The sequence below is a fragment of the Apodemus sylvaticus genome, chromosome 3 (genome assembly GCF_947179515.1).
Source record: "Apodemus sylvaticus chromosome 3, mApoSyl1.1, whole genome shotgun sequence".
Classification (NCBI taxonomy): domain Eukaryota; kingdom Metazoa; phylum Chordata; class Mammalia; order Rodentia; family Muridae; genus Apodemus; species Apodemus sylvaticus.
In genome coordinates, this window is record NC_067474.1 from 144,304,188 (window position 1) to 144,327,958 (window position 23,771).

At 54.8% G+C, this 23,771-nt stretch overlaps 1 protein-coding gene across 2 annotated transcripts in view; it reads left to right on the top strand.

Annotated features, from left to right (window-relative positions):
* Window positions 1-3,080: 3,080 nt before the first annotated feature.
* Window positions 3,081-23,771, top strand: part of Sdc3 (syndecan 3) — a 33,148-nt gene continuing 12,457 nt past the window's right edge. The window contains exon 1 of one of the 2 annotated variants that reach the window (XM_052177539.1): window positions 3,081-3,362. In XM_052177539.1, coding sequence (XP_052033499.1) covers window positions 3,231-3,362 — 132 coding nt within the window. In that variant the 5' untranslated portion in view covers window positions 3,081-3,230. The remainder of the gene's footprint in view (window positions 3,363-23,771) is intronic. The other variant, XM_052177541.1, reaches the window with a different exon arrangement.

Genomic DNA, 23,771 nt, shown 5'->3' on the forward strand with positions numbered 1-23,771 from the left:
ATTTTTTAAAGACGTATTTATTTTATGTGAGTACATTGTAGCTGTCCTCAGACACACCAGAAAACGGCATCAGATCTCATTACAGATGGTTGTGAGCCACCACGCGGTTGCTGGAATTTGAACTCAGTACCTTCAGAAGAGCAGTCAGTGCTCTTAACCGCTGAGCCATCTCTCCAGCACCTCTTATTAGTTTTTGAGACAAGGTTTCATTTAGCAAACCTTATCTGTGTAGTCTTACCTGTCCTGGAACTCATTCAGTAGACCAGGCAGAACTTAAATCATGGGGTCTGTCTGCCTCTGCCTTCTGAGTGGCTGGAATTAATCTCTACCACCTGGCTTAAATGTTTATTTATTATGTGTAAGGGTGTCACGCCTTCTTGTATGTTTGTGCACAACATTTGTGCCCAAGGAGGCCAGAAGAAGGCATCAGACCCTCTGGGACTGGAGTTACAGGCAGTTGTGAGTTGCCTTATGGGTGCTGGGAATTGAACCCAGGTTTTCTAGAAGAGCAGCCAGTGCACTCTCTACTCCCAGCCTGCTTTCTTATATACCTGCAAAGAGCTCACACTATTCACAGTGGACTGGGATCTTCTACATTTTTAATCATTAATTAGGAAAATGCCCCCCCCAACCTGTCTATAGGCTAAGCTGACAGAGTCATTTTCTCAACTGAGGTTCCTTCTTCCCTGGGTGACTCCAGAGTGTGTCATCTTGACAACTGCCCAGTTCCTCTTCAGCTCTGAGAACCAGGGGTGGTGTCCTGTCAGAGAGAAGGGTGAGGACAGGCAGCCTGCCTAAACCCCTGCAGTTGTCCATTGAAAATCTAGATTTTTTAAAAAAAGATTTATTTATTATATCTAAGTAGCTGTCTTCAGACACTCCAGAAGAGGGCGTCAGATTTCATTACGAGATGGTTGTAAGCCACCATGTGGTTGCTGGGAATTGAACTCAGGACCTCTGGAAGAGCAGTCAGTGCTCTTAACCACTGAGCCATCTCTCCAGCCTCCAAAATCTAGATTTTCACAGTTCCAGGAAAGACAGAAGGGCTGTTGAAGGTGGGGTGGGGTGGTCAGGACTGCGTATTCCTTAGGAGTCAGGAAGTCTTTCCCAGGTGACCCGCGGCTGGATGAAGGCAGTTTCTGGAGTCTGTTTGGATGCGGGTAGCACAGGGAAGGAGACATTCATGTGGTATAGGCAGGGTGACCTGTGATGTAGCAGGTTCCCATTTCAACTGTCTGTGACTATACCTATAATAAGCAGCAGGGGGCGCTCCGAGCCAAAGATTCCCCACAAGGTTTCCTGCCGGGATCTCAGTGAAGGGTGTTTGCAGAATGAAGAAGGCAGCTTAGTAGATTCCTTCGAGCAACACTCGAGCTTTGCTTGCCTCCCAGCACGGGCAGCTCAGTACTTTGTCCATCAATCGGATCCAGCTGTCCCAAGGTTTTCTTTGCACCACGTTGACATGCCACTCCTTGGGTCTCCTTTCTTGAGCCCCACAAAACCTTTGGGAGCACTTCCCAACCAGTCCCAACCACATTCCCAGCCTGTCCCCTGACCTGGTACATACAAGGCATTCAATATGTTTGTTGAATGAATTAGTGAAGCCCATATGGTCATTATTTCTTTCAGACATTGGGGAAGAGGCTCAGAGAGGTGAAGTTACACAAACAAGTACCACAGCTCATGATTGTCAGTACCAGGATTTGAACCCAAGCACTTGCTTAACCCAGAGCTAGAGTCCCTCAGCTCCCGACTACGCCAGTGACAAAGCCAGCTCCTGATTCCTCGGCAGGTCATTCTTATCCTGTCGTATTCTTCAAGACTTCAAATGCCAAAATACTTTGAAACAGGATTGACTTAAGAGACTGTTTTTGAGGGCTTGGGGATGTAATTCAGTTGATGGAAAACACGCCCCTCTGCCTAAAGCCCTGGGCTCGGGTCGGCATAAATTGCGTGAGTTGGAGGCAGGAGGATCAGACGTTCAAGGTCATACTGAGGGACATCACAAGTTCAAGGTCAGCCTGAAAGCCCATCTTCTAAAAAAAAGTTAACGTTTGTTTTTTATTATTTTTATTATTCGCGTGTACGTGTGCACACGCGGGCCACACCTGTGCACATGAGCGTGGGTGTCCTTGGAGGCTGAATGAAGGCTTTGGATCCTCTGAGGCCGGGAGTTACAGGTAGTTGTGACTTGCCTGCTGTGGGTACCGCGTGTCGAGCTTACATCAGCTCTCCCACCCCTCTTAGTTTTGTAAAGACAGAGACTCAGTATGTGGCCCAGGCTCTGAGATCCCTCTGCCTCAGCCTCTTAAGAGCTGAGTGCTGGCGTTACAGGCATCTGCGACTCAGGCTTGGCTCTTTCTCAGCGCTCTGTAAACCACTGAGTGGACGGGCCCCTCCCTCCGCTCGTGATGTCTACTGAGGTTAGCTAAGCAGGCCTCGCATACCTGTGATGCCCGGCCGCTCACTCCCTCTGGGGAACCCATCTCACGCTCTGCCTTATATGGTCCTGAGCTTCATGCTCTGGGTTTCCAAGGACACGTGGCTAGCAAATGGATAGCACTGACTGCAGGGACATCGAAGGAGTCCTGCTCAGTTCTTGTGCTAACTGACCAACGCCTACCCTTATCAGCCTCCCCGGAGACCCTTTGGTGCAACTGAGCCCCTGTGAATGGGAAACTGGTGACTTCACCAACGTATGTGAAGCAGACGCGTGCTGGTCTCCCCACGCGTGCCTGTGACTGACCCAAGCCCCTGCTTCCTCTGCCCCAGTGTCTGTCAGACAAACAGGCCAAGGAGAAGCTCAGGAGGACGAGGGGGACCCCAAGTCGGGGTCCTCTGACACCATCCTGCTGGGGGGGCAGAGATACCCGGGGTGCTGTCTGGAGGAGCAGGTTCTCCCGCGGCCGGCACCCGGCGGGCTCCCTGGATCCACAGTTGGGGGGCAGACGTCAACGCCCCTCGCCCCCACCGTGCCCGGGGAAACTGAGGCCGGGGGCGGTGTCGCGTGCCGCTGTCGCTGCGGCCCCGCCCTCCTGCTCGCCCCGCCCGCGCGGGGGGGCGGCGGCGGCGGTGGCGGTGGCGGCGGCGGCGGCGACGCTTCCTGCGGGCGCGGCCGCTGTGGGCGCGGAGCCGAGCCGCGAGCGAGCGAACGAACGAGCGAGGCGGAGCCGGCGGCCGAGGAGCCGAGCGCAGGTCCCGCGCAGCCCGCGCCGCGAACAAAGGCCGCCATGAAGCCCGGGCCGCCGCGCCGCGGGACCGCACAGGGGCAGCGCGTGGACACCGCCACCCATGCGCCCGGGGCCCGCGGGCTGCTGCTGCCACCGCTGCTGCTGCTGCTGCTGGCCGGCCGCGCCGCGGGGGTGAGTGATGGGCCCCAAGAGGGTCCCCAGCGTGTACCCCGCGTGTCTTTTGCGTGTCCCCTTGTCGCGCGTGTCGCGCTGGGTGTGTCCTGGTCTCACGGGGTCCCCTCCCCGCCGGGAAGCGTGTGCGTCCGGTATCCACTGGGGTCGCCTTCTCCCCACCCCCACTCCAACCCAAGCCGCCTGTAGGGCCTTGGGGACTCCCGAGGAAGAGGGGGTGGGTGGATGAAGGTGACCCGCAGGGGGGGGGTGAATGAGGGTGACCCTGTGTGTGTGTCTGCTTCTAAGAAGGGTGCGTGGGCACCTGTGGGTGTGGGCACGGGAAAGGCTCTGTCCATATGGGTGGATGGCATCCGCATCCCGCTCCACACTAGGATGACCCATTGTGCACGCTGTGTGCCACCATGGCCATCCATGGCTGTGTGACTGCTGGGTGAGGGGGTGTGTGCTTTGACCCATGGAAGTGTGTGAAAGCACACGCATGTGTGTGAAAGCAGCTGTGTGGCGATGGTGCGCCTGGCTGAGCTCCTACGCCAGAAGACATGGGTGTGCGAGCCGGCAGAGGTGGGTACCAGGTGACCCCTGACTGTCCCTTTGAGAAACCGAAGTAGCTGTGGGATTGAACTTGGTTCTGGCTTCACTAGCAGAACGGGAGGTAGAGGGTCCTGTAGGTGGACTGCAGCCAGGTCCCTGCTCTGAGGAGCCCAGCTCCCAAGTGAGTTCTGAGTTGACAGGTGTCTAAATGTGGGCTGAGTGAGCTGGGGATTTCTAGGTCCGACCCCCGTGTGGCGACTCCAGGAGCAATGGCTGTCCCTACTCACTTAGATGACCACCAGAGCACAGTGGCCAGGCTCTAGGGAGGCAGGCAAGACCCTGAGCTGCCCTGACTACTGTTAGCTTTGGGGAGGGGACCCCAGGATAGTGCCTGGTGGCCCATGCATGCCTTGCCCTTTTTTTCTTTTCTTTCTTCTTTTTTTTTCTTTTCTTTTCTTTCTTTTTTTTTTTCTTTTTCCTGATAGAGGTGGTGAGGGAGAGCTTCCCGAGAAGCTCTGGCAGTAGGAACTGCTTTTCAGCAGCATTATAGGAAATTACCCTTGACATCAAAGACCTGGTTTCAGTGTCCGGCGAGGACCACCACCCCTTCACGGTGAGGTCTCGAGCCAGCCTGGCTGGCCACTCCTCTGAGTCCCAGCTTTCTCCTCTGCGGACTAAAGGTGCCCTCCCTGGAGGAAGGGTGGGCACAGAGGCACCTTTGAGGGTGTTTTTTGGTCTGAGTACAAAGGCTCAGGATAAATGGCTCCACCGGAACCACTGTCCCTGGGAAGGAATAAGACACATTCGACCCACGGGGAAAGGATCCAGGGAGATTTTTGAGGATCTGGCACGTAGTAGGGCCTCAACCAGGCAGGTGTGAGGGCAAAGTGAGGCTGGTGTGGTTCAGACCAATGCTGAGGTGGTGAGCCTGGCTGAGTGAAGGGGAGACTGTGATGGGGATGGGTCTCAAGAGGTGTTTTCTCTACAAGCATGCTGCCCTCCCAGGGAGGGGCCAGGGCTGTTACCTGGCCTGGGAGGCTAAGGGTTAAAGGGAGTTACTCTCAGAGACGACTGAGGCTGGACCAGAAGAAGCCCAGCTGGTGGTTTCAGGAATGGGCTCTGGTGCCAGCCTTTGACAGCAAGGGACTGACAGCGGTCGGTCGGCTCAGTAGGGGAGAAACAGGATGAGCCTGGGTCTTCTTGCCAGTCTGGGATGGCACAGGATCAGGGGAATGAACAGATCTCTAGGGAGGAGAAGGCTGGTTTGATCCAGGCTGTGGCTGGCAAGTTGGGGGTGTGTCCTGACCTAGAGATTTGAGGCTTTGGTCCTGAGAGAGTGACTGTCTAGGGCTCCGAGGACCTCAGGCCACCTCAGCTGCTCTGGGTGACTCCCATAGTGGCATGCGATGTGGGGACACTAGAAAGTATAGCCTTTGGAGAATGTCCTTTGAAGGTCCAGATCTGGGAGTGACCATAGATGCCATTCCGTCTGCTGTCAGGGGGTGGTTGTTCAACCGATTTGTGGCCGTGTGACTTTGTGGAAGTGACTTAAGTGTCCTGTGCCTCGGTTCCTCTCTCTAAGAGCGAGAGCACAGCCTGTAGCACTTGGCGCATGCAGATTCCTTTTTGGCAGGGGTGGGGGCAGGGTCTCATGTAGCTCAGGCTAGCCTCAAATGTAGGCAAGGATGATCTTGTACGCCCTACCCTCCTACTTCCCAAGTTCTGGGATCACAGACGTCAGTCACCGTCCCCCGTTCTTTGTCGCACTTACTGTCCTGCGTTCAGAAAGGCGAGGCACGTGGTGGCAGTGAGGCTTGCTCCTGGCATCCAGGAACCCTCTCCTTTTGCCCTTCCTGACTGGGGACCTCACTGTAGAAATGAAAAGCTGGGGACTGTTCCAGGCTGGGCGTTATAGCAAGCAAAGGGATTCAGGGGCACCCTAACCCAGAGTCCTCGTGACTCCCGGGCTGCTGGGCAGCAGGTGCAGATATTTGCTGTGTTATCTGGGTGACTGCCATCTCTCTCAAGACCTTCTCCATGCATTAGACAGCGCCAGGCCCAGCCCCTCCCTCCCAGGAGCTGGAGTGCTCTGCCTTTCTCTGGTCATGGACTTTCTTGGAGGAAGCCTTGGAGGCTTCCTGGAAGAAGAGGCCTTCTGAGCTAAGCTGATAGGGTTCACAATGGCAGCCTATCTAACCCCCCACACTCTCTCATCACCTATAGACACAGGGTTGAATTTTCAGGGCTGTTGGGTTGGACCTGAAGCCTCCTGCTCTCTGGGAGCAGAACCAGCCTCTTAAAGCCGGACAGCTGTGCACGGGCTGCTTGGGAGGGACCACCTGCCGCTTTCAGGAGAAGGAAGGCTCCTGGAAAGTGCCCCCATCCCACCCCATCTTTCTAAGCTGTTCAGGGAGAGAGTTGCTACTTTGAGCCCTCTGGGCCGGCTGCTGACTGGCTGAGGAGGACTCCAGGTAGGCGCCCCAGTTCCAGGCTGAGCAGGGGGCAGCTCTGACACCCGCTCCCCAGCCTTCTATGTGGCTGTGTATAGGGTGTACGCAGGACAGTCTTAGAAATAACTAGAATCCCTGTTTAACAGATGAGGAAATGAGCCAGAGACACTCGGCGACTTGCTCAGTCACACAGCCAGAAGTTAGCTGTTTTGAGTTGGGGCCAGGCTGGCTCCAGGCCTGGGCCTCAGTTCTGGTCTATGCCCTCAGACTCTGTGAGCTTCCATACTTCACCTCTCTGGCCTCTCCCTATCCCCCAAGTTAGGTATTTATTAATTAATTATTTTTTTCCAAGACAGGGTTTCTCAGTGTAGCATTGGCTATCCCAGAACTTACTCTATAGATCAGGCTAGTCTCAAACTCAGAGATCTGCCTGGCTCTGTCTTCCAAGTGCTGGGATTAAAGGCATGCTCCACTACCACCCCCACTTATTAAAATAATTTTTGAGACCAAATTTCACTGTATAGCCCAGGCTAGCCCTTGAACTTGTGATTTTTTTTTCCTGCCCTGACCTCCTTCCTGATTGTTGGAATGATAGTGCCACACTATCTCCTCTTGGCTACCCTTTAGCAGCTGCCCAGCCTCACTGTAGATGTGGTCCCTTCTCCCATTTCATTCTGCTGTAATCTCGGAAGCAGCTAATAGGACAGGAGTGTTCCTAGCGTGCTTCCTCTACCAATTCACAGGTCCCTGTCACCTGCAAGGGGGTAACTCTAAGATTCTTGGGGACAGGCTGGAGGAACTTTGTAAGGGAGGTGTACAAAGCCAGGGCACTGATGGCCCATGCTTCTAATCCCAGCACTTGGGAGGCAGAGGCAGGCAGATTTCTGAGTTCGAGGCCAGCCTGGTCTACAGAGTGAGTTCCAGGACAGCCAGGGCTTCACAGAAACATGCCCCCCCAAAAGAAAAAAAAAAACAGATGTGTAGAGTTTGAGGCCCTTGTGTTGGGTCACGAGAGCACAGGGCAGGAAGCATTTGGACTCAGATCAGGGGCTAAAGATCCACACTTAGCCCTTGAGTGTGAGGCCCGAGCCATGGCTGTTCTCCGCCCCCCATCCCTAGAAAACTGTTAGGAGCCCAGACCCTGCCCAGCTTCCCCTCTGAGCACCAGCTCTGTGACCATCACTTTCTCTCAGTCCTGGCCTGGCTGCAGAGAGGGAGTGACTTACAAGGTCCAAGACAGGATGAGATGACCCCAAGGAGTCACAGGACTTTCTTGACAGGCCTTGAGCTTCTGGGAGCACCCGAGGCCACACTGGGCAGTGGGAACTGAGCATAGAAACACAGATAATGCAGCTGGGCCGGGGGCTCTGCTCCTGTGTGGAGGGATCAGTTGGTGAGGTGGGCGGGGACCTTCCCTATGCAGGGTACAGTCGTGGACTGGGAGGCGCCAGGGGGCTGCTTAGGGCGGTCCTGTGGTGACACTGTCACCACCAAGTCTGGCCATGGCCCTGAGGTTGTGGCTCTGGCCTTCAGCCCAGCTTTGTGCAGCCCTGTAATTTTGTGTCTGGGGGCAGGATGACCAAGTGGGGACACTGCCTGAGGGCTGGCCCCTTATTTCCACCACCCTTCCTGACTCCCACACCAACCAGAGCAAGGACTGATGAGCACCTGGACCATCCAGATCTCTGTCCCACAAAATGTCCTGGGAACATTTGCCTTATTGACTGCTCCCCCACCCCCCACCCCCCCACACACCCATTTGCCTTGGCTTGTAGCCTTCCAAGATTCCGGGAGGGAGGCTGGGCAGCCCTCACTTCCGGCCCCTCACTCCAGAACAGGCCCCTAGCCAGAGGGGTGGCCGTTCCCCTCCCCCACTTCCACAGACCAGGCCTGCTCTGAGTATCAAACCGGAAGAAGGTGATTACAAGATGGGAGTCTGAGCAGCTGTGGCTGGGGGGCCTAGCTGTGGGAGAGCGGGGGCCCTCACAAATGATCTAGCACCTTTCCCACCTGGTGGCTGAGGGTGGCAGGCTGGGGACATCTTGTTGGTCTTTCATACCAGGCAGAAGGATTCTCTTAATCCCCACTGCTGGAACAGTCAGAGTTTATCTTCCCGCCCAGACCTTGGTGCTGTGTCTGTTTGGTGGGCAAAGGGAAAACTGAATCTGCAGGTGATCCTGAAACAGAAGAGCAGAGACCTCTGCGCCAAATGGCGAGGGTTGAAATCCTGCTGTTTCTAGTTTCTCGCTGTGTGATCTGGACACATTCACCCAAACTCTCTGAGCCTGTTTTATTGCAGGGAGTGGGGTGGGGGTGTGGGGAGACTTAGGAGTTAGGATACGAAAGGGGAGTGGCTGCCCCTGCAAATGTTACACTAGCTTCTTGTTTTTAACTGCCTGGACTTTTGCCTTTTTTCCCCCTGTTGCCCTCTTGGTCTTACTAAGGAGCTGCTGTCTGGAAACAGGGCCAGAATTTCCCTACAGAATGTGGGAGCCAGGTCTGAACGGTCTGAAGCAGGGCCCTGGGCCCAGAGTAGAACTTAGGTTGGGACTCCCAGTTGCAGCTGGCTGGATTTAGGCCAGATTAGGCAACGTATTTTCTAGGCACCATGGTGCTGAGTTTCTGGGAATTCTGCTCCCCACAGTGCAGGCTGGAGGCAGGTAGACCTATCTACTGCTCAGACCCCATGGCCCTGAGACTCCTGGGAGATCAGGTTGCTTGCGTGCAAATCCCCGAGCAGGGTGGTGATTGTGGAATCGGAGCAGCCACAGCCCACTCACCCACGGTCCTATAACCCAGAGCACTTGGCTGTGTTCTGTTAGTCCCCTCGGCCTGGCTAATGGTCAGGAACCTTGGAGTGGATGGTCACCCTCAGCCAATTCCTCTCAGCGGGCGGCCTGAGCCTTGCCCAAACGTGGTGGTACAATCTGCAGTCATAGGTGGCTGGCTCACTGAGCCTTCTGGCCTCTCTAGGAGACTGGTATCATTGTCTTACTTACAAAGCTCTGGGATGGACAGAGTGCCCACCCACCAGTGCCCACACATGCCAGGAGGACATGGAGTCTGTGCTCGGCTGCTCCAGTTCTACTCTGGAACTCTGCCCCGAGTGGCAGATGTAGTGTCACATCTTTTTTTTTTTTTTTTTAATTTTCTGTTTGTTTTGTTTTGTTTTTGTTTTTTGGATTTGGTTTTTTCGAGACAGGGTTTCTCTGTGTAGCCCTGGCTGTCCTGGAACTCACTCTGTAGACCAGGCTGGCCTTGAACTCAGAAATCCGCCTGCCTCTGCCTCCCGAGTGCTGGGATTACAGGCGTGCACCACCACCACCCGCTGTAGTGTCACATCTTTAAGGGTAAGTGGACTGTGGTGGAGCAGCTCTGAAGCATCCTGCACCCTCTCCTTGCCCGGTGAACCTCCCCACTCCACCATCCCCACCCCAGCTCCTAGCTAGGCTGGAAGAGTCATACAGAAGCGGCACCAGTGACATCTGGGAGTCTAATTGCAGCTGGCTGATTGCCGGTTTGATCGCCAGTGGCTGTGAGCGGCACCGGGATGGGTGGAGGGAGGAGGAGGAGGAGGCCGTGATGTTCTTCAGTGTTTCCCTCCTTCCAGTGTCAGGCCTGGGGACAGCTGAGGAATCCTTGGGAGTAGGGAGAGCTGTTGAGCTCTGCTGGGTACCTGGTGGTGCCCATGACAGGCACACTTCTGCAGGGTGTGGCGGGTGTGGGTGTCCGTCTATCCTTTTCTCCTGACTGTTGCCACTGCCTTACCTGGTACACAGAGCTTTGCATCTGAACCTCACCCACATTCTGCCTTCAAGGGGTGGAGGCAGACGGCAGGGATGACAGTTGCAGGGACAGTGGTCAGAACACACAGGCTTCTGCTAGGGACCAGGCACCTCTGGGTCCTCAGCACAGACTGTGGGACGTCAGGTCATCCTATCCTACCCTGTCTGGGCAGCAAGCAGTCTGCCAACGTGAACCCAGTGCTCTGCATTCTTCTGGGTGCTTGCCCGGGGCACTGGGGTACCAAGTAGAGCACACAGTGGTGAGGACTTGGGCACAGCTCCTGGATCCTGGTGATGGACTGCTTGGTTGGTGCGGCAGTCTTTATTGGGCACCTACTATATGCATGTCCCATAGTGGGGGCCTGTAGTATTAGTCTGAACAGCCTGTCTGCCTGTCTGTGGATGGCTACTAGAGGATGTGAAATTTGTGGAGATCAGGCTGGATCCCACTTCCATCCCCTCAAGGCAAGACCAGACCAGCCATGGAAAGGGTCTTGTCTTACTGTGGAGAAGGGACTGGTGGCTCCTGGTTCATTAGGCTTTGAGAGGCAAAGCTGGCTCAGCAGTCACTAGTTACAAGGGTGGCAGGTTTTATTTTTAGTATCAACTTCCTCTAAGATTGCCTGGGCTCAGAGGTGATTGCTCCAGTAACTCATCCAGGGAAAGGGAACTGGAACTGTCTGTGAAATGGAGCCATTGCATGGGGGTGATCTGGGCCTGCCAGTCCTCACAGCTGACAATGGTCTGACCTCGAGTGTCCCACACCCTTCACGTGTCCTGTTCATGGTTCCTCTTGGGCCTGGGTGGGAGTCCCTTTCCTTTCTGGTCACACTGAGTGTCACCTCTCTCCCTGACCCTGGGGACATGGTCACTCACATCCAGGCCACCCAGGGATGGGAAGAACATTGGGTGGGGAGTCTGTCACCAGGTCCTTGTCCTTGCATGCCTGCTGAAACCCATGAGACCCATAGCCCCTGTCTGAGCTGAGTGTGTGCCCCACAGCCCCTGTCTGAGCTGAGTGTGTGTCCCACAGCCCCTGTCTGAGCTGAGTGTGTGTCCCACAGCCCCTGTCTGAGCTGAGTGTGTGTCCCACAGCCCCTGTCTGAGATGCATGTGTCCCACTCCCCTCCACGTTTGCCTCTAGACCTTAAGAAGCTCCAGTAATGGAGAAGGAAGGAATCCAGGGAGTGAGGTGTTGGTTTGACCCTGGAGGCTGAGAGGACGCCTCGTGAAGGAAGTGTTCTTGGTTCCAGCCTCAGAGGATGCCTGAGGGTCAGAGTGGTCAAAGGCTCCTAAGCAGGAAGGTCATGGTTTAGAGGAAGAACAAGCTGTGGAGAGGAACAGGAGGACTGGCAGCCAGGGGAGGAGGGAGCACTTGGTGGGGGAGATGAGCATGCTTCTCTTTGGGATGGAGGCCTTTTCTCTGTCCCTGTCCTGTTGCTAAGTGTGTGGCCTTACTGACCGGCCACTCCCAGGTTTCTGGCTTTGTGCCTCAGCACATGCTGGGGTTAAACAGCTGGCCCCACCCAATCCAGCCCAGATCCCAATGCAGAAGTCTCCACACAGGTGAGCTGTAGTGAAGTGAGCCTCTGTGTTCTGCCCTGCAGCAGAGGGTGTGGCCTGTAAGGAGGGGTGGATACCAAACCTGGTGTATCCAAAACAAAACAAAACAAAACAAAACAAAACAAAACAAAACAAAAAAAACCCCCACAGTTAACCCTGTGAGAAAGACACAGGTATTATCTTCATTTCTTACATATGATAGAAACACAGATGAAATACTTTGTGCAAAGTCACAGAGCCAGTTAGAACTGAGTTGGGATTCGCACAAACTGGCAGCAGCAGAGAAGTTATGGGATCCTGTGCTGCATCAAGGTCTTGCCAGGTCCCTGAGTTTGTGTGACTGCTGTGTGCTGACTCAGACAGGAGCCTCCTTGACTTCAGTCATGAGGACGGTTCTGTCATTATTGTCCCTGCTGAAGCTAACTCAGGCCAGCCTGTAGGGAGGGGACTGGTGGTAGCAGGGGACCCAAAATAACAGCAAATTGATTGATTACTAAACTGAGATTAAGAACCTTTTAGAGTCCCGGGGAGGGCACCACCCCCTACACCAGGTTCTATCTTTTACCCATCTCCATTTTTTTGCCCAGAGTGCAGGTGTGGTTTCACTGTTTGTCTCCAGAAGCCTCCCCCTGGCTGCCCCCAGATGCTCTCCTGTCCCTCGCTATCTATGCCACACCCATTCACTTTGTTCTTCAGTGCACGGCTTCAGACCTGGTTCCTCTGCCCCATGCATCTCTGCCGTGTGCATCCCCCACCCAAGAGACCCCTTGAGCAGCCCACTGTCTGACTTTTCCCACACCTATGTATATCCTCTCTCGCCCCTCTAGTGAACTTCTACTCATGCTCCAAAGCCCAGCTCAGATGGCCCCTCTTCCTAGCTGCCAAATACAGACGGAGCCTTCCTTCGATGCTCCCTCTTCTAGATTCCCAGGCCCTGCCCTTTCTGAACAGGAAGATTCTTTGCCGAGCTGGGTCCTGCTTCATTGCTTCTTGTTCGACTTCCCACAGGGTTACATTGTTACCTCCCCTCTGGGGAGCCCTGTCTTGGATACACTGTTGCAGCTGCTACTTCCCCCGCCACCCCCCTCCCGCCCCCATGACATCATCTCCCAGCCCAACTCACACATCTAGGTTTCGTTTTTTTTCCCCCTGGTCTGACATTGCTGTATTGTTTCTTTTCCCCATTTTCACACATCCCCATTTTGATTTATTTCTGGTTCTTCTCACTCTAACACCTTGTCTTTTCTCCCTGGCCCTCCCCTGTATGACGACCCCCCCACCCCCACCCCAAGCTGGGGGAGAAGAAGGAAGCAAGAGCAGCTTGCAGCTGGGGAGATGTTGCCATGGAGGTGTGTGTAGCGGTGCAGTGTGGTGCTTTGGTGCTTTGACTCCTTGAAAGTGGGCCCTGGGGGCTGCGTTACCTGGAGGTGTCCCCTTCAGCCACCCTTTTCCCCCTCCTCCACCTTTGCTCCTCCTCTCCCTCTTCCTTCCTCCATTTCTTTTCTCCTACTCCAATTCCCTGAGGCTGTCTCTCCCTCTCTCCCTGGCTGATGCGGACCTCTCCCATCCCTAACTGTTACTCAGTGGGGACTTGTTCCTTGGAGGGACTTGGAGGGACAGAGTCTGGCTAGGGCTGGGATAAACATCCCTTTGAGAGAGTCCTCAACTCCTGGTCAAGAATTCATCTCTCCCTTTAACGAGCTCCAAGGAATTTGAGGCCAAAGCGGCTTTGAGGACAGTAGACACTGGTCTTGCTGGTCAGGGTCCTGTGTCCGAGGGAGCTGGGAAGCTTATTTTATCTTGCTCTCTTGCATGAAGTGGGAGAGCAATTTTAGACCTGTCCTGGGAGGCTGTGATGGCCCCTGGGTGACCCTGTCTCATGTACGGTTACTAACATCATGTTTCTGTCCCAGCTTACACTACGGTGAGTGACTAGGTCATCTGCATGCAGGTGCCTGTGGATATGGCTGGGAGTCTAAGCGGATGATTAGGAGCCTGGAGTAGCAGAGCCTGCCTCTGCCCCTTCCTCAGCTGCTAAGGTTCACCCCCCAGTTCCGTGGCTGCTTGTGGATTTTGGTGGAGGAAGTTGGGAGATGCTGTGGCGACGTTGTGAGGGTCAGGTGTGCACACAGAGGCTGGGCACTCAATACTTGAAGTTCTAGTGTGCAAGTGTGAAGACCTAGAGTCCGGGGGGGAAAAGCTGGGTGAGCATGGTGGCTCGTGGATCAACCCAGCACTCGTGAGGCTGACACGAGGGGTCTCTGGGACAAGCTGTCTAACCGTGCTCCCACGTCAAACTGAGCTCTGGGCTCGGCAAGAGACTCTGCTTCAACCGTGAAAGCTCGAAGACACCAGGCCAGCATCAACTTTCGGCTTCCAAATGCACTCATACCTGTGCACGTGCACTGATGCATACACACATGTGAAGACACATGTGGATGTGCACGGACAAGTGGCAGGGACCCTCTCCCCATGGCACTAAGGTCCCTTGTGCCTATAGGAGCAGGCTCAGGCTCACAGCATCCACCACGCCCACAGCTGACCCCATCCCATGCACACACAGTGTCTCTAGGCGCTTCCAGGAGCCCTCGGGCCACATGAGTATGTGCCGTGCAGGCACAGCGCTGGAGCTGTGCTCATGGGAACAGGCCTGTCCCTAATCCAGGTCTTAATCCCAGGGTCCAGAGCTCTGGCCAGAGGCAGCTGGTCATCTGGCCTCCTTAGGGAGATTAAGGCAAGGGCAGAGGAGACACTGGGAGCTCTGTCTCCACCCAACCCCCCAGGGGCACTTCATTCCCATTGGCCAAAAAGCTAGTCTCGGGCCCCTCGGAGAACTGGTTCTATATGCCACTTATAAATTCTGGGTGCTGACTGAGTGGGAGTGAAGATGAGAACTGTGGGTCCCCCAAGAAAGGGACAACTACTAGAGAGCAGCCAGGAGGGCCACTCCCCTTACTTAAGTACCTACCCATCTGCAGTGGCCCCTGACTCAGAAGACCCTTCATCACTGAAGCCCCCCACCCCCATGACGGTCCCAGAGCATCGTCATGGAGACGGGCAGGATTGTGAAGCCCAGCCCGGACACATCGGATTTTGGGTCCGGCGCCTGTGTAGAGCTAAGATTGAGACCTCTCCAGGCGGAGAGGAGATCTGAGCTGGAGGCCTCGGGGGTGACTAAGGACATTGTTGGTTACTAGCAGAATAGTGCAGGAGGTAGCACTGAGCAGGCCACGCCTTGGTGCGTGGCTGCTGGCTGAGCCTGGTCCCCTGGTGGGCTGCTGGGCTAGGGTCCCCCCCCCCACTACCCAGGACCTGAGACTGTGCAGGCTGAGCCTCGCCTGTTTCTTCCCACCTCAGCTCTGTCCAGGTTTGGATGGGTAGCAGTGTGTGTTGACAGTGGAAGGAGGTGGCTGAGGTGATAGGGCTGTGACTTGGGCCTTTGCTTGTCAAGTGTGCTTGTCAAGTGTGTCATCTTGTCCCTGTGCCTCCAGACCCCCTCTGTAAACAGGAGAGTCCGTGTTCCACCGAGGAAAGCATTAGGGTTCGTGTGGCCAGCTTAGGGTGGTGGCCTCAAGCTGTGGCCAGCCTGTTAGTAGTGGGAGGAGTCTCAGGTACCAGAGAGGTGACATCCCCACCCTATCCCAGACTGACATCCAGGCTGGTGGCTATCTTTTCAGCTCAGGCCCTCTGTCACAAACCTTGCCTTCTTCCAAGCTGGATCCTGGGCAAGACCATCTGGTACTCATTCATTTGTCCATTCATTCATTCATTCATTCATTCATTCATTCATTCTCTCATCCATTCATCTCCTTATTCGTTCTGTCTCACGCTCGTCTCCTTCCTCATCAGTTCCCTCCCTCATTTAATTATTCTCTTATTTATTCACTTCTTATACACTCTCTTATAGTCCCCGCCCCGCCCCCCATTCATTTTTTCCATGAGGCTCCGCGCCGCTCAATGTTGGCCTTGCGGTGCAGCTCCCTGTCGGGAAGGGGACCAGGCAGGTGTTATAGAGTTCCTCCAGCCTTGCCTGGGAGGGGTCTGGGGACATGTACAGGGCCTGTGGTCGCTTTGTCCTTGGACTGCAGAGCAGGTGGAGGCCAGAGCACTCAAGATCCTTGAAGGCAGGGTGGACTCTGAGCCAGGTGCAGAGCCTGTGCGGCGGCCTGAGGAGGAGGGCGGGACATGTATGCCCAAGCATCTCGGGATGCTGAGGAGGACAGAGACGGCATATGGGACTTTCCGTGCTCCCTCTACCCAGTCACTGAGGGGACACTGAGAACCTGCCAGACAAAGGCGGGCAGCTGGGGCCTGGGCCAGGCCTCAGGACAGATGGGGCCTCCGTCTGGGAGCAGAGAGCGGAAACTGCCTGGGGCTTGGCAGCTGCTGCTGGCGTGGTAGAGGCTCGGCCTGGGAGCCAGAAGGAGGTGGGTAGGGCCGAGGGACAGATCCTGGAGCCCACAGGGCTGTCTGTCCTTGAGGCTACCCTGGACAGCCACAAGGTAGGGGACAGATGGACTTGTGTCCAGCCTCTGGCCCTTCCCCAGAGAGGCCTGGCTGGGTCCCACTTCCCTGGGGGCTCCACACCAGGGGGCTTCTCCTGGGTGCTGGGTACCCAAAATGGGAGCATTGAGACGTGTCAAGGTTGTACAGTAAGTTCTCTGGAGATTGTGAATTTCAGTCCAGGCTCTGCTGTGTGACCAAGATTCCTCCTTTCCTCAAGAGCCTCAATTGTCTGCTCCTGCCTTTCTTACACAGTTATACTGAGAGGAGACTCATGTGCTCTAAAGTGCAGATGTCTCCCTTACCCATGACTTTACTTTCTATGCTCGACCAACCACAGCGTGACCATACTAAGTGGAAAATTCCAGAAACAAAACAGTTCATCAAGTTCAAATTGTGCGTCTTCCCGAACGGTGCGGTTTGATCCTGAGTTGTCCCGCTGAGTTCTGCCGGGAAGCACAGGACTCATGCTGTGCGTGCATGTGCGTGCATGCAAGTCACTTAGGAACATCTCTGTTAGGGGCTGTCACTGTGTCACTGTGCTGGTCGTTAGGTGACCTTTGTCATGCTTGCTAGGGGCCCCAGCATCAGGAGAGGAGATGCATACAAAGTGCCAGGTGTAAGACGTGGAAGGACCGATGGCCCCATGTGGCTGCAAGGCATTGTGGGAATCATGCAGGAGCTCTGGGTCAGTCTGCCTGAGGTTCTGCACCTTCTCCAGGGGTCACAGGAGGAGGGCGGAGGCTACCTAAATTCAGAGCTGTAACCATCACCTAGTTTAGGACTCAAACAACAAACAAACAAGCAAACAAACAAACGAGGTTTCTGGTATTCCAGGTTGGCCTCAAGCTTGCTCTAAGCTAAAGATTACCTTGAACTCCTGAGCCTCCTGGTGGGGGGTGAGGAGTGGGGGGTGGGGTGGGGGAGTCTACAGATGTGTGCCACATGCTGGGTTATTTCAGAATTTCTTTTTATTTATTTTATTTTTTTAAAGACATTTATTTATTTTATGTAAGTACACTGTAGCTATCTTCAGACCCACCAGAAGAGGGCATCAGATCTCATTACGGATGGTTGTGAGCCACCACGTGGTTGCTGGGATTTGAACTCAGGACCTCTGAAAGAGCAGTCAGTGCTCTTCCCTGCTGAGCCATCTCTCCAGCCCCAGAATGTTTTTTATTAAGTGTTTTGTTTTGGGTTTTAAGACAGGGTTTCTCTGTGTAGCCCTGGCTATCTGAGAACTCGTTCCATAGACCAGGCTGGCCTCGAACTCACAGAGCTTCACCTCTGCCTCCCAAGTACTGGATTAGAGGCATGCACCACTGCATCTGCCACCCTCGGAACCTTTTTTTTTTTTTAATCATTCTGAAAGGAGAGTCTGTTCCAATGTCATTGTCCTCTGTGTGCCCAGAATGCCCAGTGCTAGCGGTCAGCAGACTGGACACTTCCCTCCAGGGGGCCGCACAGTGTGAGGTCCACTGGCCTGATTTTGTCCCTTAGCACGATGCTTGTCCAGAGGTTGACTCCTGGGGTAGTGTCCGCCATCGTTGTAGCTTTCTCCAATGAGTCATATTCTTCTATGTGGGTGGATCCTGCCTTGTGTATCCTAGCAGCAGGCGCATACTAAGAACAAGGGTCACAGGAACATCGGCTCGGTGACACAGTAACTGTTCATCTGGTAACAGAGATGTTCCTAGTGACTTGTGTGCACATCCATCAGGGGCCCTGGACATCCAGTCAGGGTGGATTTGCTTTTGCCTCTTCTGGACAGCCCTGCTTTTTTGTTCTTTATTGCGTTTTATTTATTTATTTTTGTTTATGTTGGGCATGTGGAGGAGGTCAGAGGGCAACTTGTGGGAATCTGTTCTTGACTTCCACCATGGGAGTTCTGGGAATCGAACCCAGGTCTTCAGCCTTGGTAGCAAGTGCCTTTATGAGCTGAGCCCTCTTGCCTGCCCTGCTTTTATGTTTCAAAAATAAAAGACAATAGAGTTACTGGGTCATATAGACATTCTGTCTCACATTCCGAAGCACTGCAGGCTGCTTTTTGAAAGTGGCCTTGCTGTTTTGATGTGCCACAGGAGGGGGGTCTGAGGTCGCTTCCCCTAGCTTACTAAGTTGGCTGTTCTCTGGCTTCTGCGCACCGTGGTCCCTGCATCGCTCAGGTATCTATGGGGTGGCACCGTGGACAAGGTACAAAGCTCTGGGTGACAATGGACAAGAGCTTGTCCTTTGAGAGGCTGCTTCAAAAGCCTAGCACAGGTAGGGTCCGCTGGAGGAGGCAGACTGTGTGGGGAGCTGGGCAGCAGACCCATAGCTTGAGGACGAGAGCAGAGCAGAGGGATCTGCCCATGGGCTGCCCGCTGTGCCCAGGATCCTGGGCTTCCATTCCTAAGGCCCCCGGCCCTGTGTCAGGGTCTGCAGATGGGAGACTGAGGCTCAGGAGGACAGTTTGCTGAGAGGGGAGGCTCTTACAGGACCCTTGGGGTCAGATCTCCTGACCCTTTGAGGCCAATGTTACTGAGCATAAGAAAATGGTTCCCATGCCGGGTGGTGGTGGCGCACGCCTGTAATCCCAGCACTCTGGGAGGCAGAGGCAGGCGGATTTCTGAGTTCGAGGCCAGCCTGGTCTACAGAGTGAGTTCCAGGACAGCCAGGGCTACACAGAGAAACCCTGTCTCAAAAAAAAACAAATCCAAAAAAAAAAAAAAGAAAAAGAAAAAAAAAGAAACTGGTTCCCTCTCTCCCCTCCCCCCACCCTTTTGAGGTCAGTGTTGTTACTGGGCATACACAAGCAAAGCGAGAGAAACTGGCTCAGAGAAGTCCGCTTTCTACCTAGGGTTGCACAGCTGCAGAAAGCCAGTGCTGGGGTCTGGCCCCTACCTGGTCTAGCTTGGGTCCCTGTTCCTTTTGGATGATCTACGTAGCTTCCAGGAACCAGGATGAAGGTGGCCGGGGACAAGTGTGTTGGCTCCTAGGCAGGCTCTGAGTGCTCTGCCTGTCAGACCGCCCTGGGTGTCTTAGGTGCATCTTTCTGTATGTGCCATTTTCTACCTGGACATGGAGATGGTGGTGCCTGAGGCCTCCGCTGCTCAGAGCATCCAGAGTCCTCCCGTGGGATGACAGACTGGGGAAGGATGGGACCCGGGGCCCTGGCGTGTGAACGCACATGAGGCACACACCCTGGTGGCCACTGTACAGTGGGGAGCTCGTGGGGTTCGGCTAATGTTGGTTTCGTATCTTAGTCCTATTGATGGGCGACTCAGTTCCAGTTGCTTTACCTCTCTGAGCTCTGGTTCCCATGTGTGGACTGAGAATTAGCCCCCAGCAGTGAGGTTTGTGAAGAGAATCTAGGCTGTGTGCATCCAAAGACCCAGGCCCGTGGCGAGTGCTCCCTGATGGAGCACTGTTCTTCACAGCGAGGGATGGAATGACAGAGATGGCCTCTTGGAAAATGCCCAGGAGATGCACCAGGCTACAGCTTGGGGCCTGTGTGCACGCTTGGAGGCTCAGGGATTCAGTCAGGGGTTCAAGTCCTACTGGGACACGCTGCTGGTCAGAAGTCTTGGGGTCTTTATCTATAAGTGAGACCTGACATGGCCAAGGAAGCGGAGCTCGGCAAAGCCCATGGAGGCCCGAGGCCAGGAGCTGGGCATCGCACGGGAGGATGGGGGAGCACCCCACGGGTGCTCCTTCCTTGCACAACTCAGGGCTGGGTATCAAGGGGCAGTGTGTCAGGGTGGTCCCAAGGGTGACATACAAAAGCAAGTGGCTGGGACAGTGAAAGTTGTCCAGCCTGGCTGAGGAGTGCCCTGGTTTGCCAGGGCTGGTCCTTCCTTGTCTTCCATCTAAACACAGGAGATAGAATGTGTGCTGCGGAGCTGCTGCCCGTACCCCATTCCTGGGTGGATGTTGGTGGATGCCTGTTTGCAGGACTATAGTGACGAGGGTGATGGCCAGGGTGGGGGAGGGGGCAGCCAGGCCCACCAGCCAACTGTGTGGGGGGTGGGGGTGTCCACAAAGGAAGAGGCCTGAGGAGGCCATTGGCCAGTAGGTGGGGGAGGTCCTTAGGAAACACGCACAGGGTCAAGAATGGACAGCGCTTAAAGCCCGTGCCGAGTGCTGGGAAACCAGAGACCGGCCCAGAGTGCTTTCTGAAATGTGACTTGGGGATGTCACTTCTGTCGTGGGCTCTGCTAGGCTGGCTCGACTCCATGTATGTTTAATAGTCTCCCTTTGGAACTTGATGGTGAGGGTATTAACTGCCAACAGTCCTAGGCCCAGCCTCCATTGTGATGCCCCAGAGGGGTCACACTGCCTTTGTTTTGTCTGGAAGGGCAGACTGGCAGAGTTGGTGTCCGGCCAGGGCCATTCAGGCACTGAGGGACAGAAGTACCCGGCAGTCACTTTAGCGGCCCAGCTGTCCCCTCCAGGCAGTCAATGGATAACTTTTCCCTTATTCTGGAATAGTCTTTCAAAAGGACTTTAAAAAAAACCATCTTCTGGCATGCGTTCAGGTCTTTTGGGGACCTAATTAGGCATGCATGCGTGTGTGTGTGAGAATACACTTTTTGACAGCTACATACTATTCCATGTACATTAACTTATTTAGCAGTCCCCTATTGTTGGGACCCAACACTGCTTCCAGTTCCCCTTCTTATTCAGAGCACTGCCCTAGGGCTCTTATTCATGAGGCCCCAATTCCAGAAGGCTGGCAAGGTCCCGCTTAGAGGGGTCCTGACCTGGGCTTCATAACCTGAGGTTTCTTTTCCTCTTTACTGAGGGGGAGAGGAGGAGGAAAAGGAAGAGAAAAAAGAGGAGGAGGAGGATGTAGAGTCCTGTTTGCAAGTGGGGAGGAGCTCACGGGACCTGTGCACTGTTTCTGGGTAGGCATCAGTACCACTGTATGGATAGAGGTGGGGGGGGGTTGGTACTAGCAACCTGGGGAAGGTGATAGAGGGAGATTTTGCTGACACCCCACCCCACTCCCCATCCCCTGGCACACAGCTGGGGAGAGGTGCAGCCGCCATCTTGATTTCCTTTGCAGAGAAGTTGGCTGGCTGGGATGTGCTAGGTGGGGGTGAGGGGTGGGGTAGAGGGGAAGCTGGGGAGTAGGACTGGGGTTATCCATGCTGCCATTGTCACCCTGGCCAGCCCTCTGCCAGGAGCCTGGCCACAGCCCACATTCCTGCTGAGAGGCTCTGGGTCTCCCTGGTGGAGCTGCTGAGCATGAGAGGCACAGAGTTCTCACAGGGCTGAGGGCCTTTGGGGACAGAGCCCACGGGGACCCTCGGGCTAGCCTGGACTGCTCCCCTCCCCTCCCGCCCATTTCTGCATCTGTTGGGAGAGGGATTTGAACACTCTGCTCTCTCAGGCTTAGTTTAGACTTGAAATTGAGGTCTGGTGTGGGACTGGACGCTGTGGGAACATCAGCCAAAGGCGAACAAGGAGCGACAGCCCCCTTGGCAGCCCGCGCTCCCTGTGCTCCTCACACACGCCGTACTGGATTCTCACAACAGCTCTGTGAAGCAGATATTATTATTGTCACTATTTAGCCAAATATAGGCTCAGAGAGGTTATATAACTTGCCCAGAGACACCCAGCAAATAAGTAGAGCTTGACTGGAACCCAAGACTTTTCGAGCCTAATGCTGGGCTCTCAGCCCAGTTCACATTGTCTCTGGTCACCAGGACAGTGGAGCCCTAATCTGGCTAATTGGGGGAAGGAAGCTGGGGCAGAATTAATTACACTTGATTTTGTTCTAACTTTTGCAGCATGATTAGCAGGGCGCTGGGCTCCTGGCCCCCTGGCCCCCGGCGGCTGACCTAATTTATGTGTCTGAATGCTTACCCTGTCTTCCTGCCCCAGCGTCTGTCTTTAGTCCTCTGTGTGGCTTTGGCAATATTATTCAGCCTCTCTGGGCATCAGCAGTTTCCTCTGCATCTGTCTCCTCCAGGAGGAGGCTGTGGCTTCACTTCTGTAATTGTGCAGAGATTAACATAACTGGTAATCAATCGTTACTCATTCACCCCCTCCCGTCTCTGCTTTGCACGGTCTGGTCCTGGCTCCTCCTCTCAGTGCCTCAAGATCCTGCTCTTACCAACAGATGAGGAACGGGGGACGGGAGACCAGACTCTGCACTTCCCTGTCTCTCTACAAGGTGGGGAAGGAGTTGGAGAGGGTCCCTTGGGACTTTGTCGGTGACTTAGAGAGGGCTCTGAGTAGCTAACGGTTGGTGGCTGCTGTGGATCGTGGGGACATGTCTGACTTGAGGCCTCATCTTAGTCCTGGGCAGGGAACCTGGGGAGATGGGGTGACCTGCAGGAGGAAGCCTTCTGCCCAGGCCCTGGGAAACCCAGCAACTCCCACAGCTCCGTGACACTGGAGAGAGGCCTGTGGATGGACGGATGGGCGGGTGGCTGGCTAGGGGAGCTTGCTTACCATAGGGCCAGGATCCCGCATCCCTGGACAAGGTCTGGGTATCTTTGAGGGCTGAGGCTGCCGCCGGTCAGTTCCAGTTAAATGTGGTAAGGAGGAGAGGGACGGTGTAGCTGATCACGTGCACGTGAGTTTGTGCTGCCCCAGGGGTTGCATCTTGGTGAGTCTGGAGGGACCTGCTCCAGCAACAAGGGGCCTGTGTCGTCTGTGGGGAGGGTGTGTCCTGTGAAGTGGACTCAGGCACTGAGAGCACTGGAGAGCAGGTGGGGCTGCAAGCACGGGTAGGTACTGAATGCTGGGGTGGGTGTTACCCTGGGCAAATGGGGCTGGTCACATGTGTAGGAATCCTGGGCCCTGGCTGGGCATGGGGTTGGGTGGCCTGGAGCACTCAGAGAGAAGGATTTGGGACGAGGGTGGTGCTCACGCCTTGGTTGTTGTCCAGACTTACTGTCTGACTCTGTAGACTGAAGATAATAACCCTCTCCCCTGGAGGGATGATGATGGTGATGATGGTGGTGGTGGTGATGATGATGATGATGGTGATGATGATGATGATGATGGTGGTGGTGGTGGTGGTGGTGATGATGGTGGTGGTGGTGATGATGATGATGATGGTGATGGTGGTGGTGATGGTGATGGTGGTGATGGTGGTGGTGGTGGTGGTGGTGGTGGCAGTGGCCTGATACCCAGGTCCCCAGTGGCAGGAAGGAGGACATTCTACTGGATGTTTGCCTTGAGTTAGCCATGGCAGAAAACACATCAGGGGTACTTCTGGTACTTCTTCCCCTCATGGTGTGTGCGGAACCAGCAGGGGGTGGTGCCTTGACGTGCGAGTGTGAAGGGACCGGATTCAAGTTGTGATGTGTGTGTTCAAGTGGAGCAGGCGATGAACCAGAGTGCCACGTGTTCTACTGGGCATTTGCGTCGGGCTCTGTCAGTACCGCTTTTAATTGCATCCATTGGGTTGCGTATCTGCTAAGGTGAAGGAGTGTGTATGTGTGTGTGTATGTGTGTGCACAAGTGTATGTAAGTGCATATGTGTGTGTGTGCTGAAGGGTATGTGTCCACTGGGATGTATGTGTGCATGTGTATCCATATGTCTAGGTGTGTTGTGTGTGTGTGTGCTTGTGTGTGTG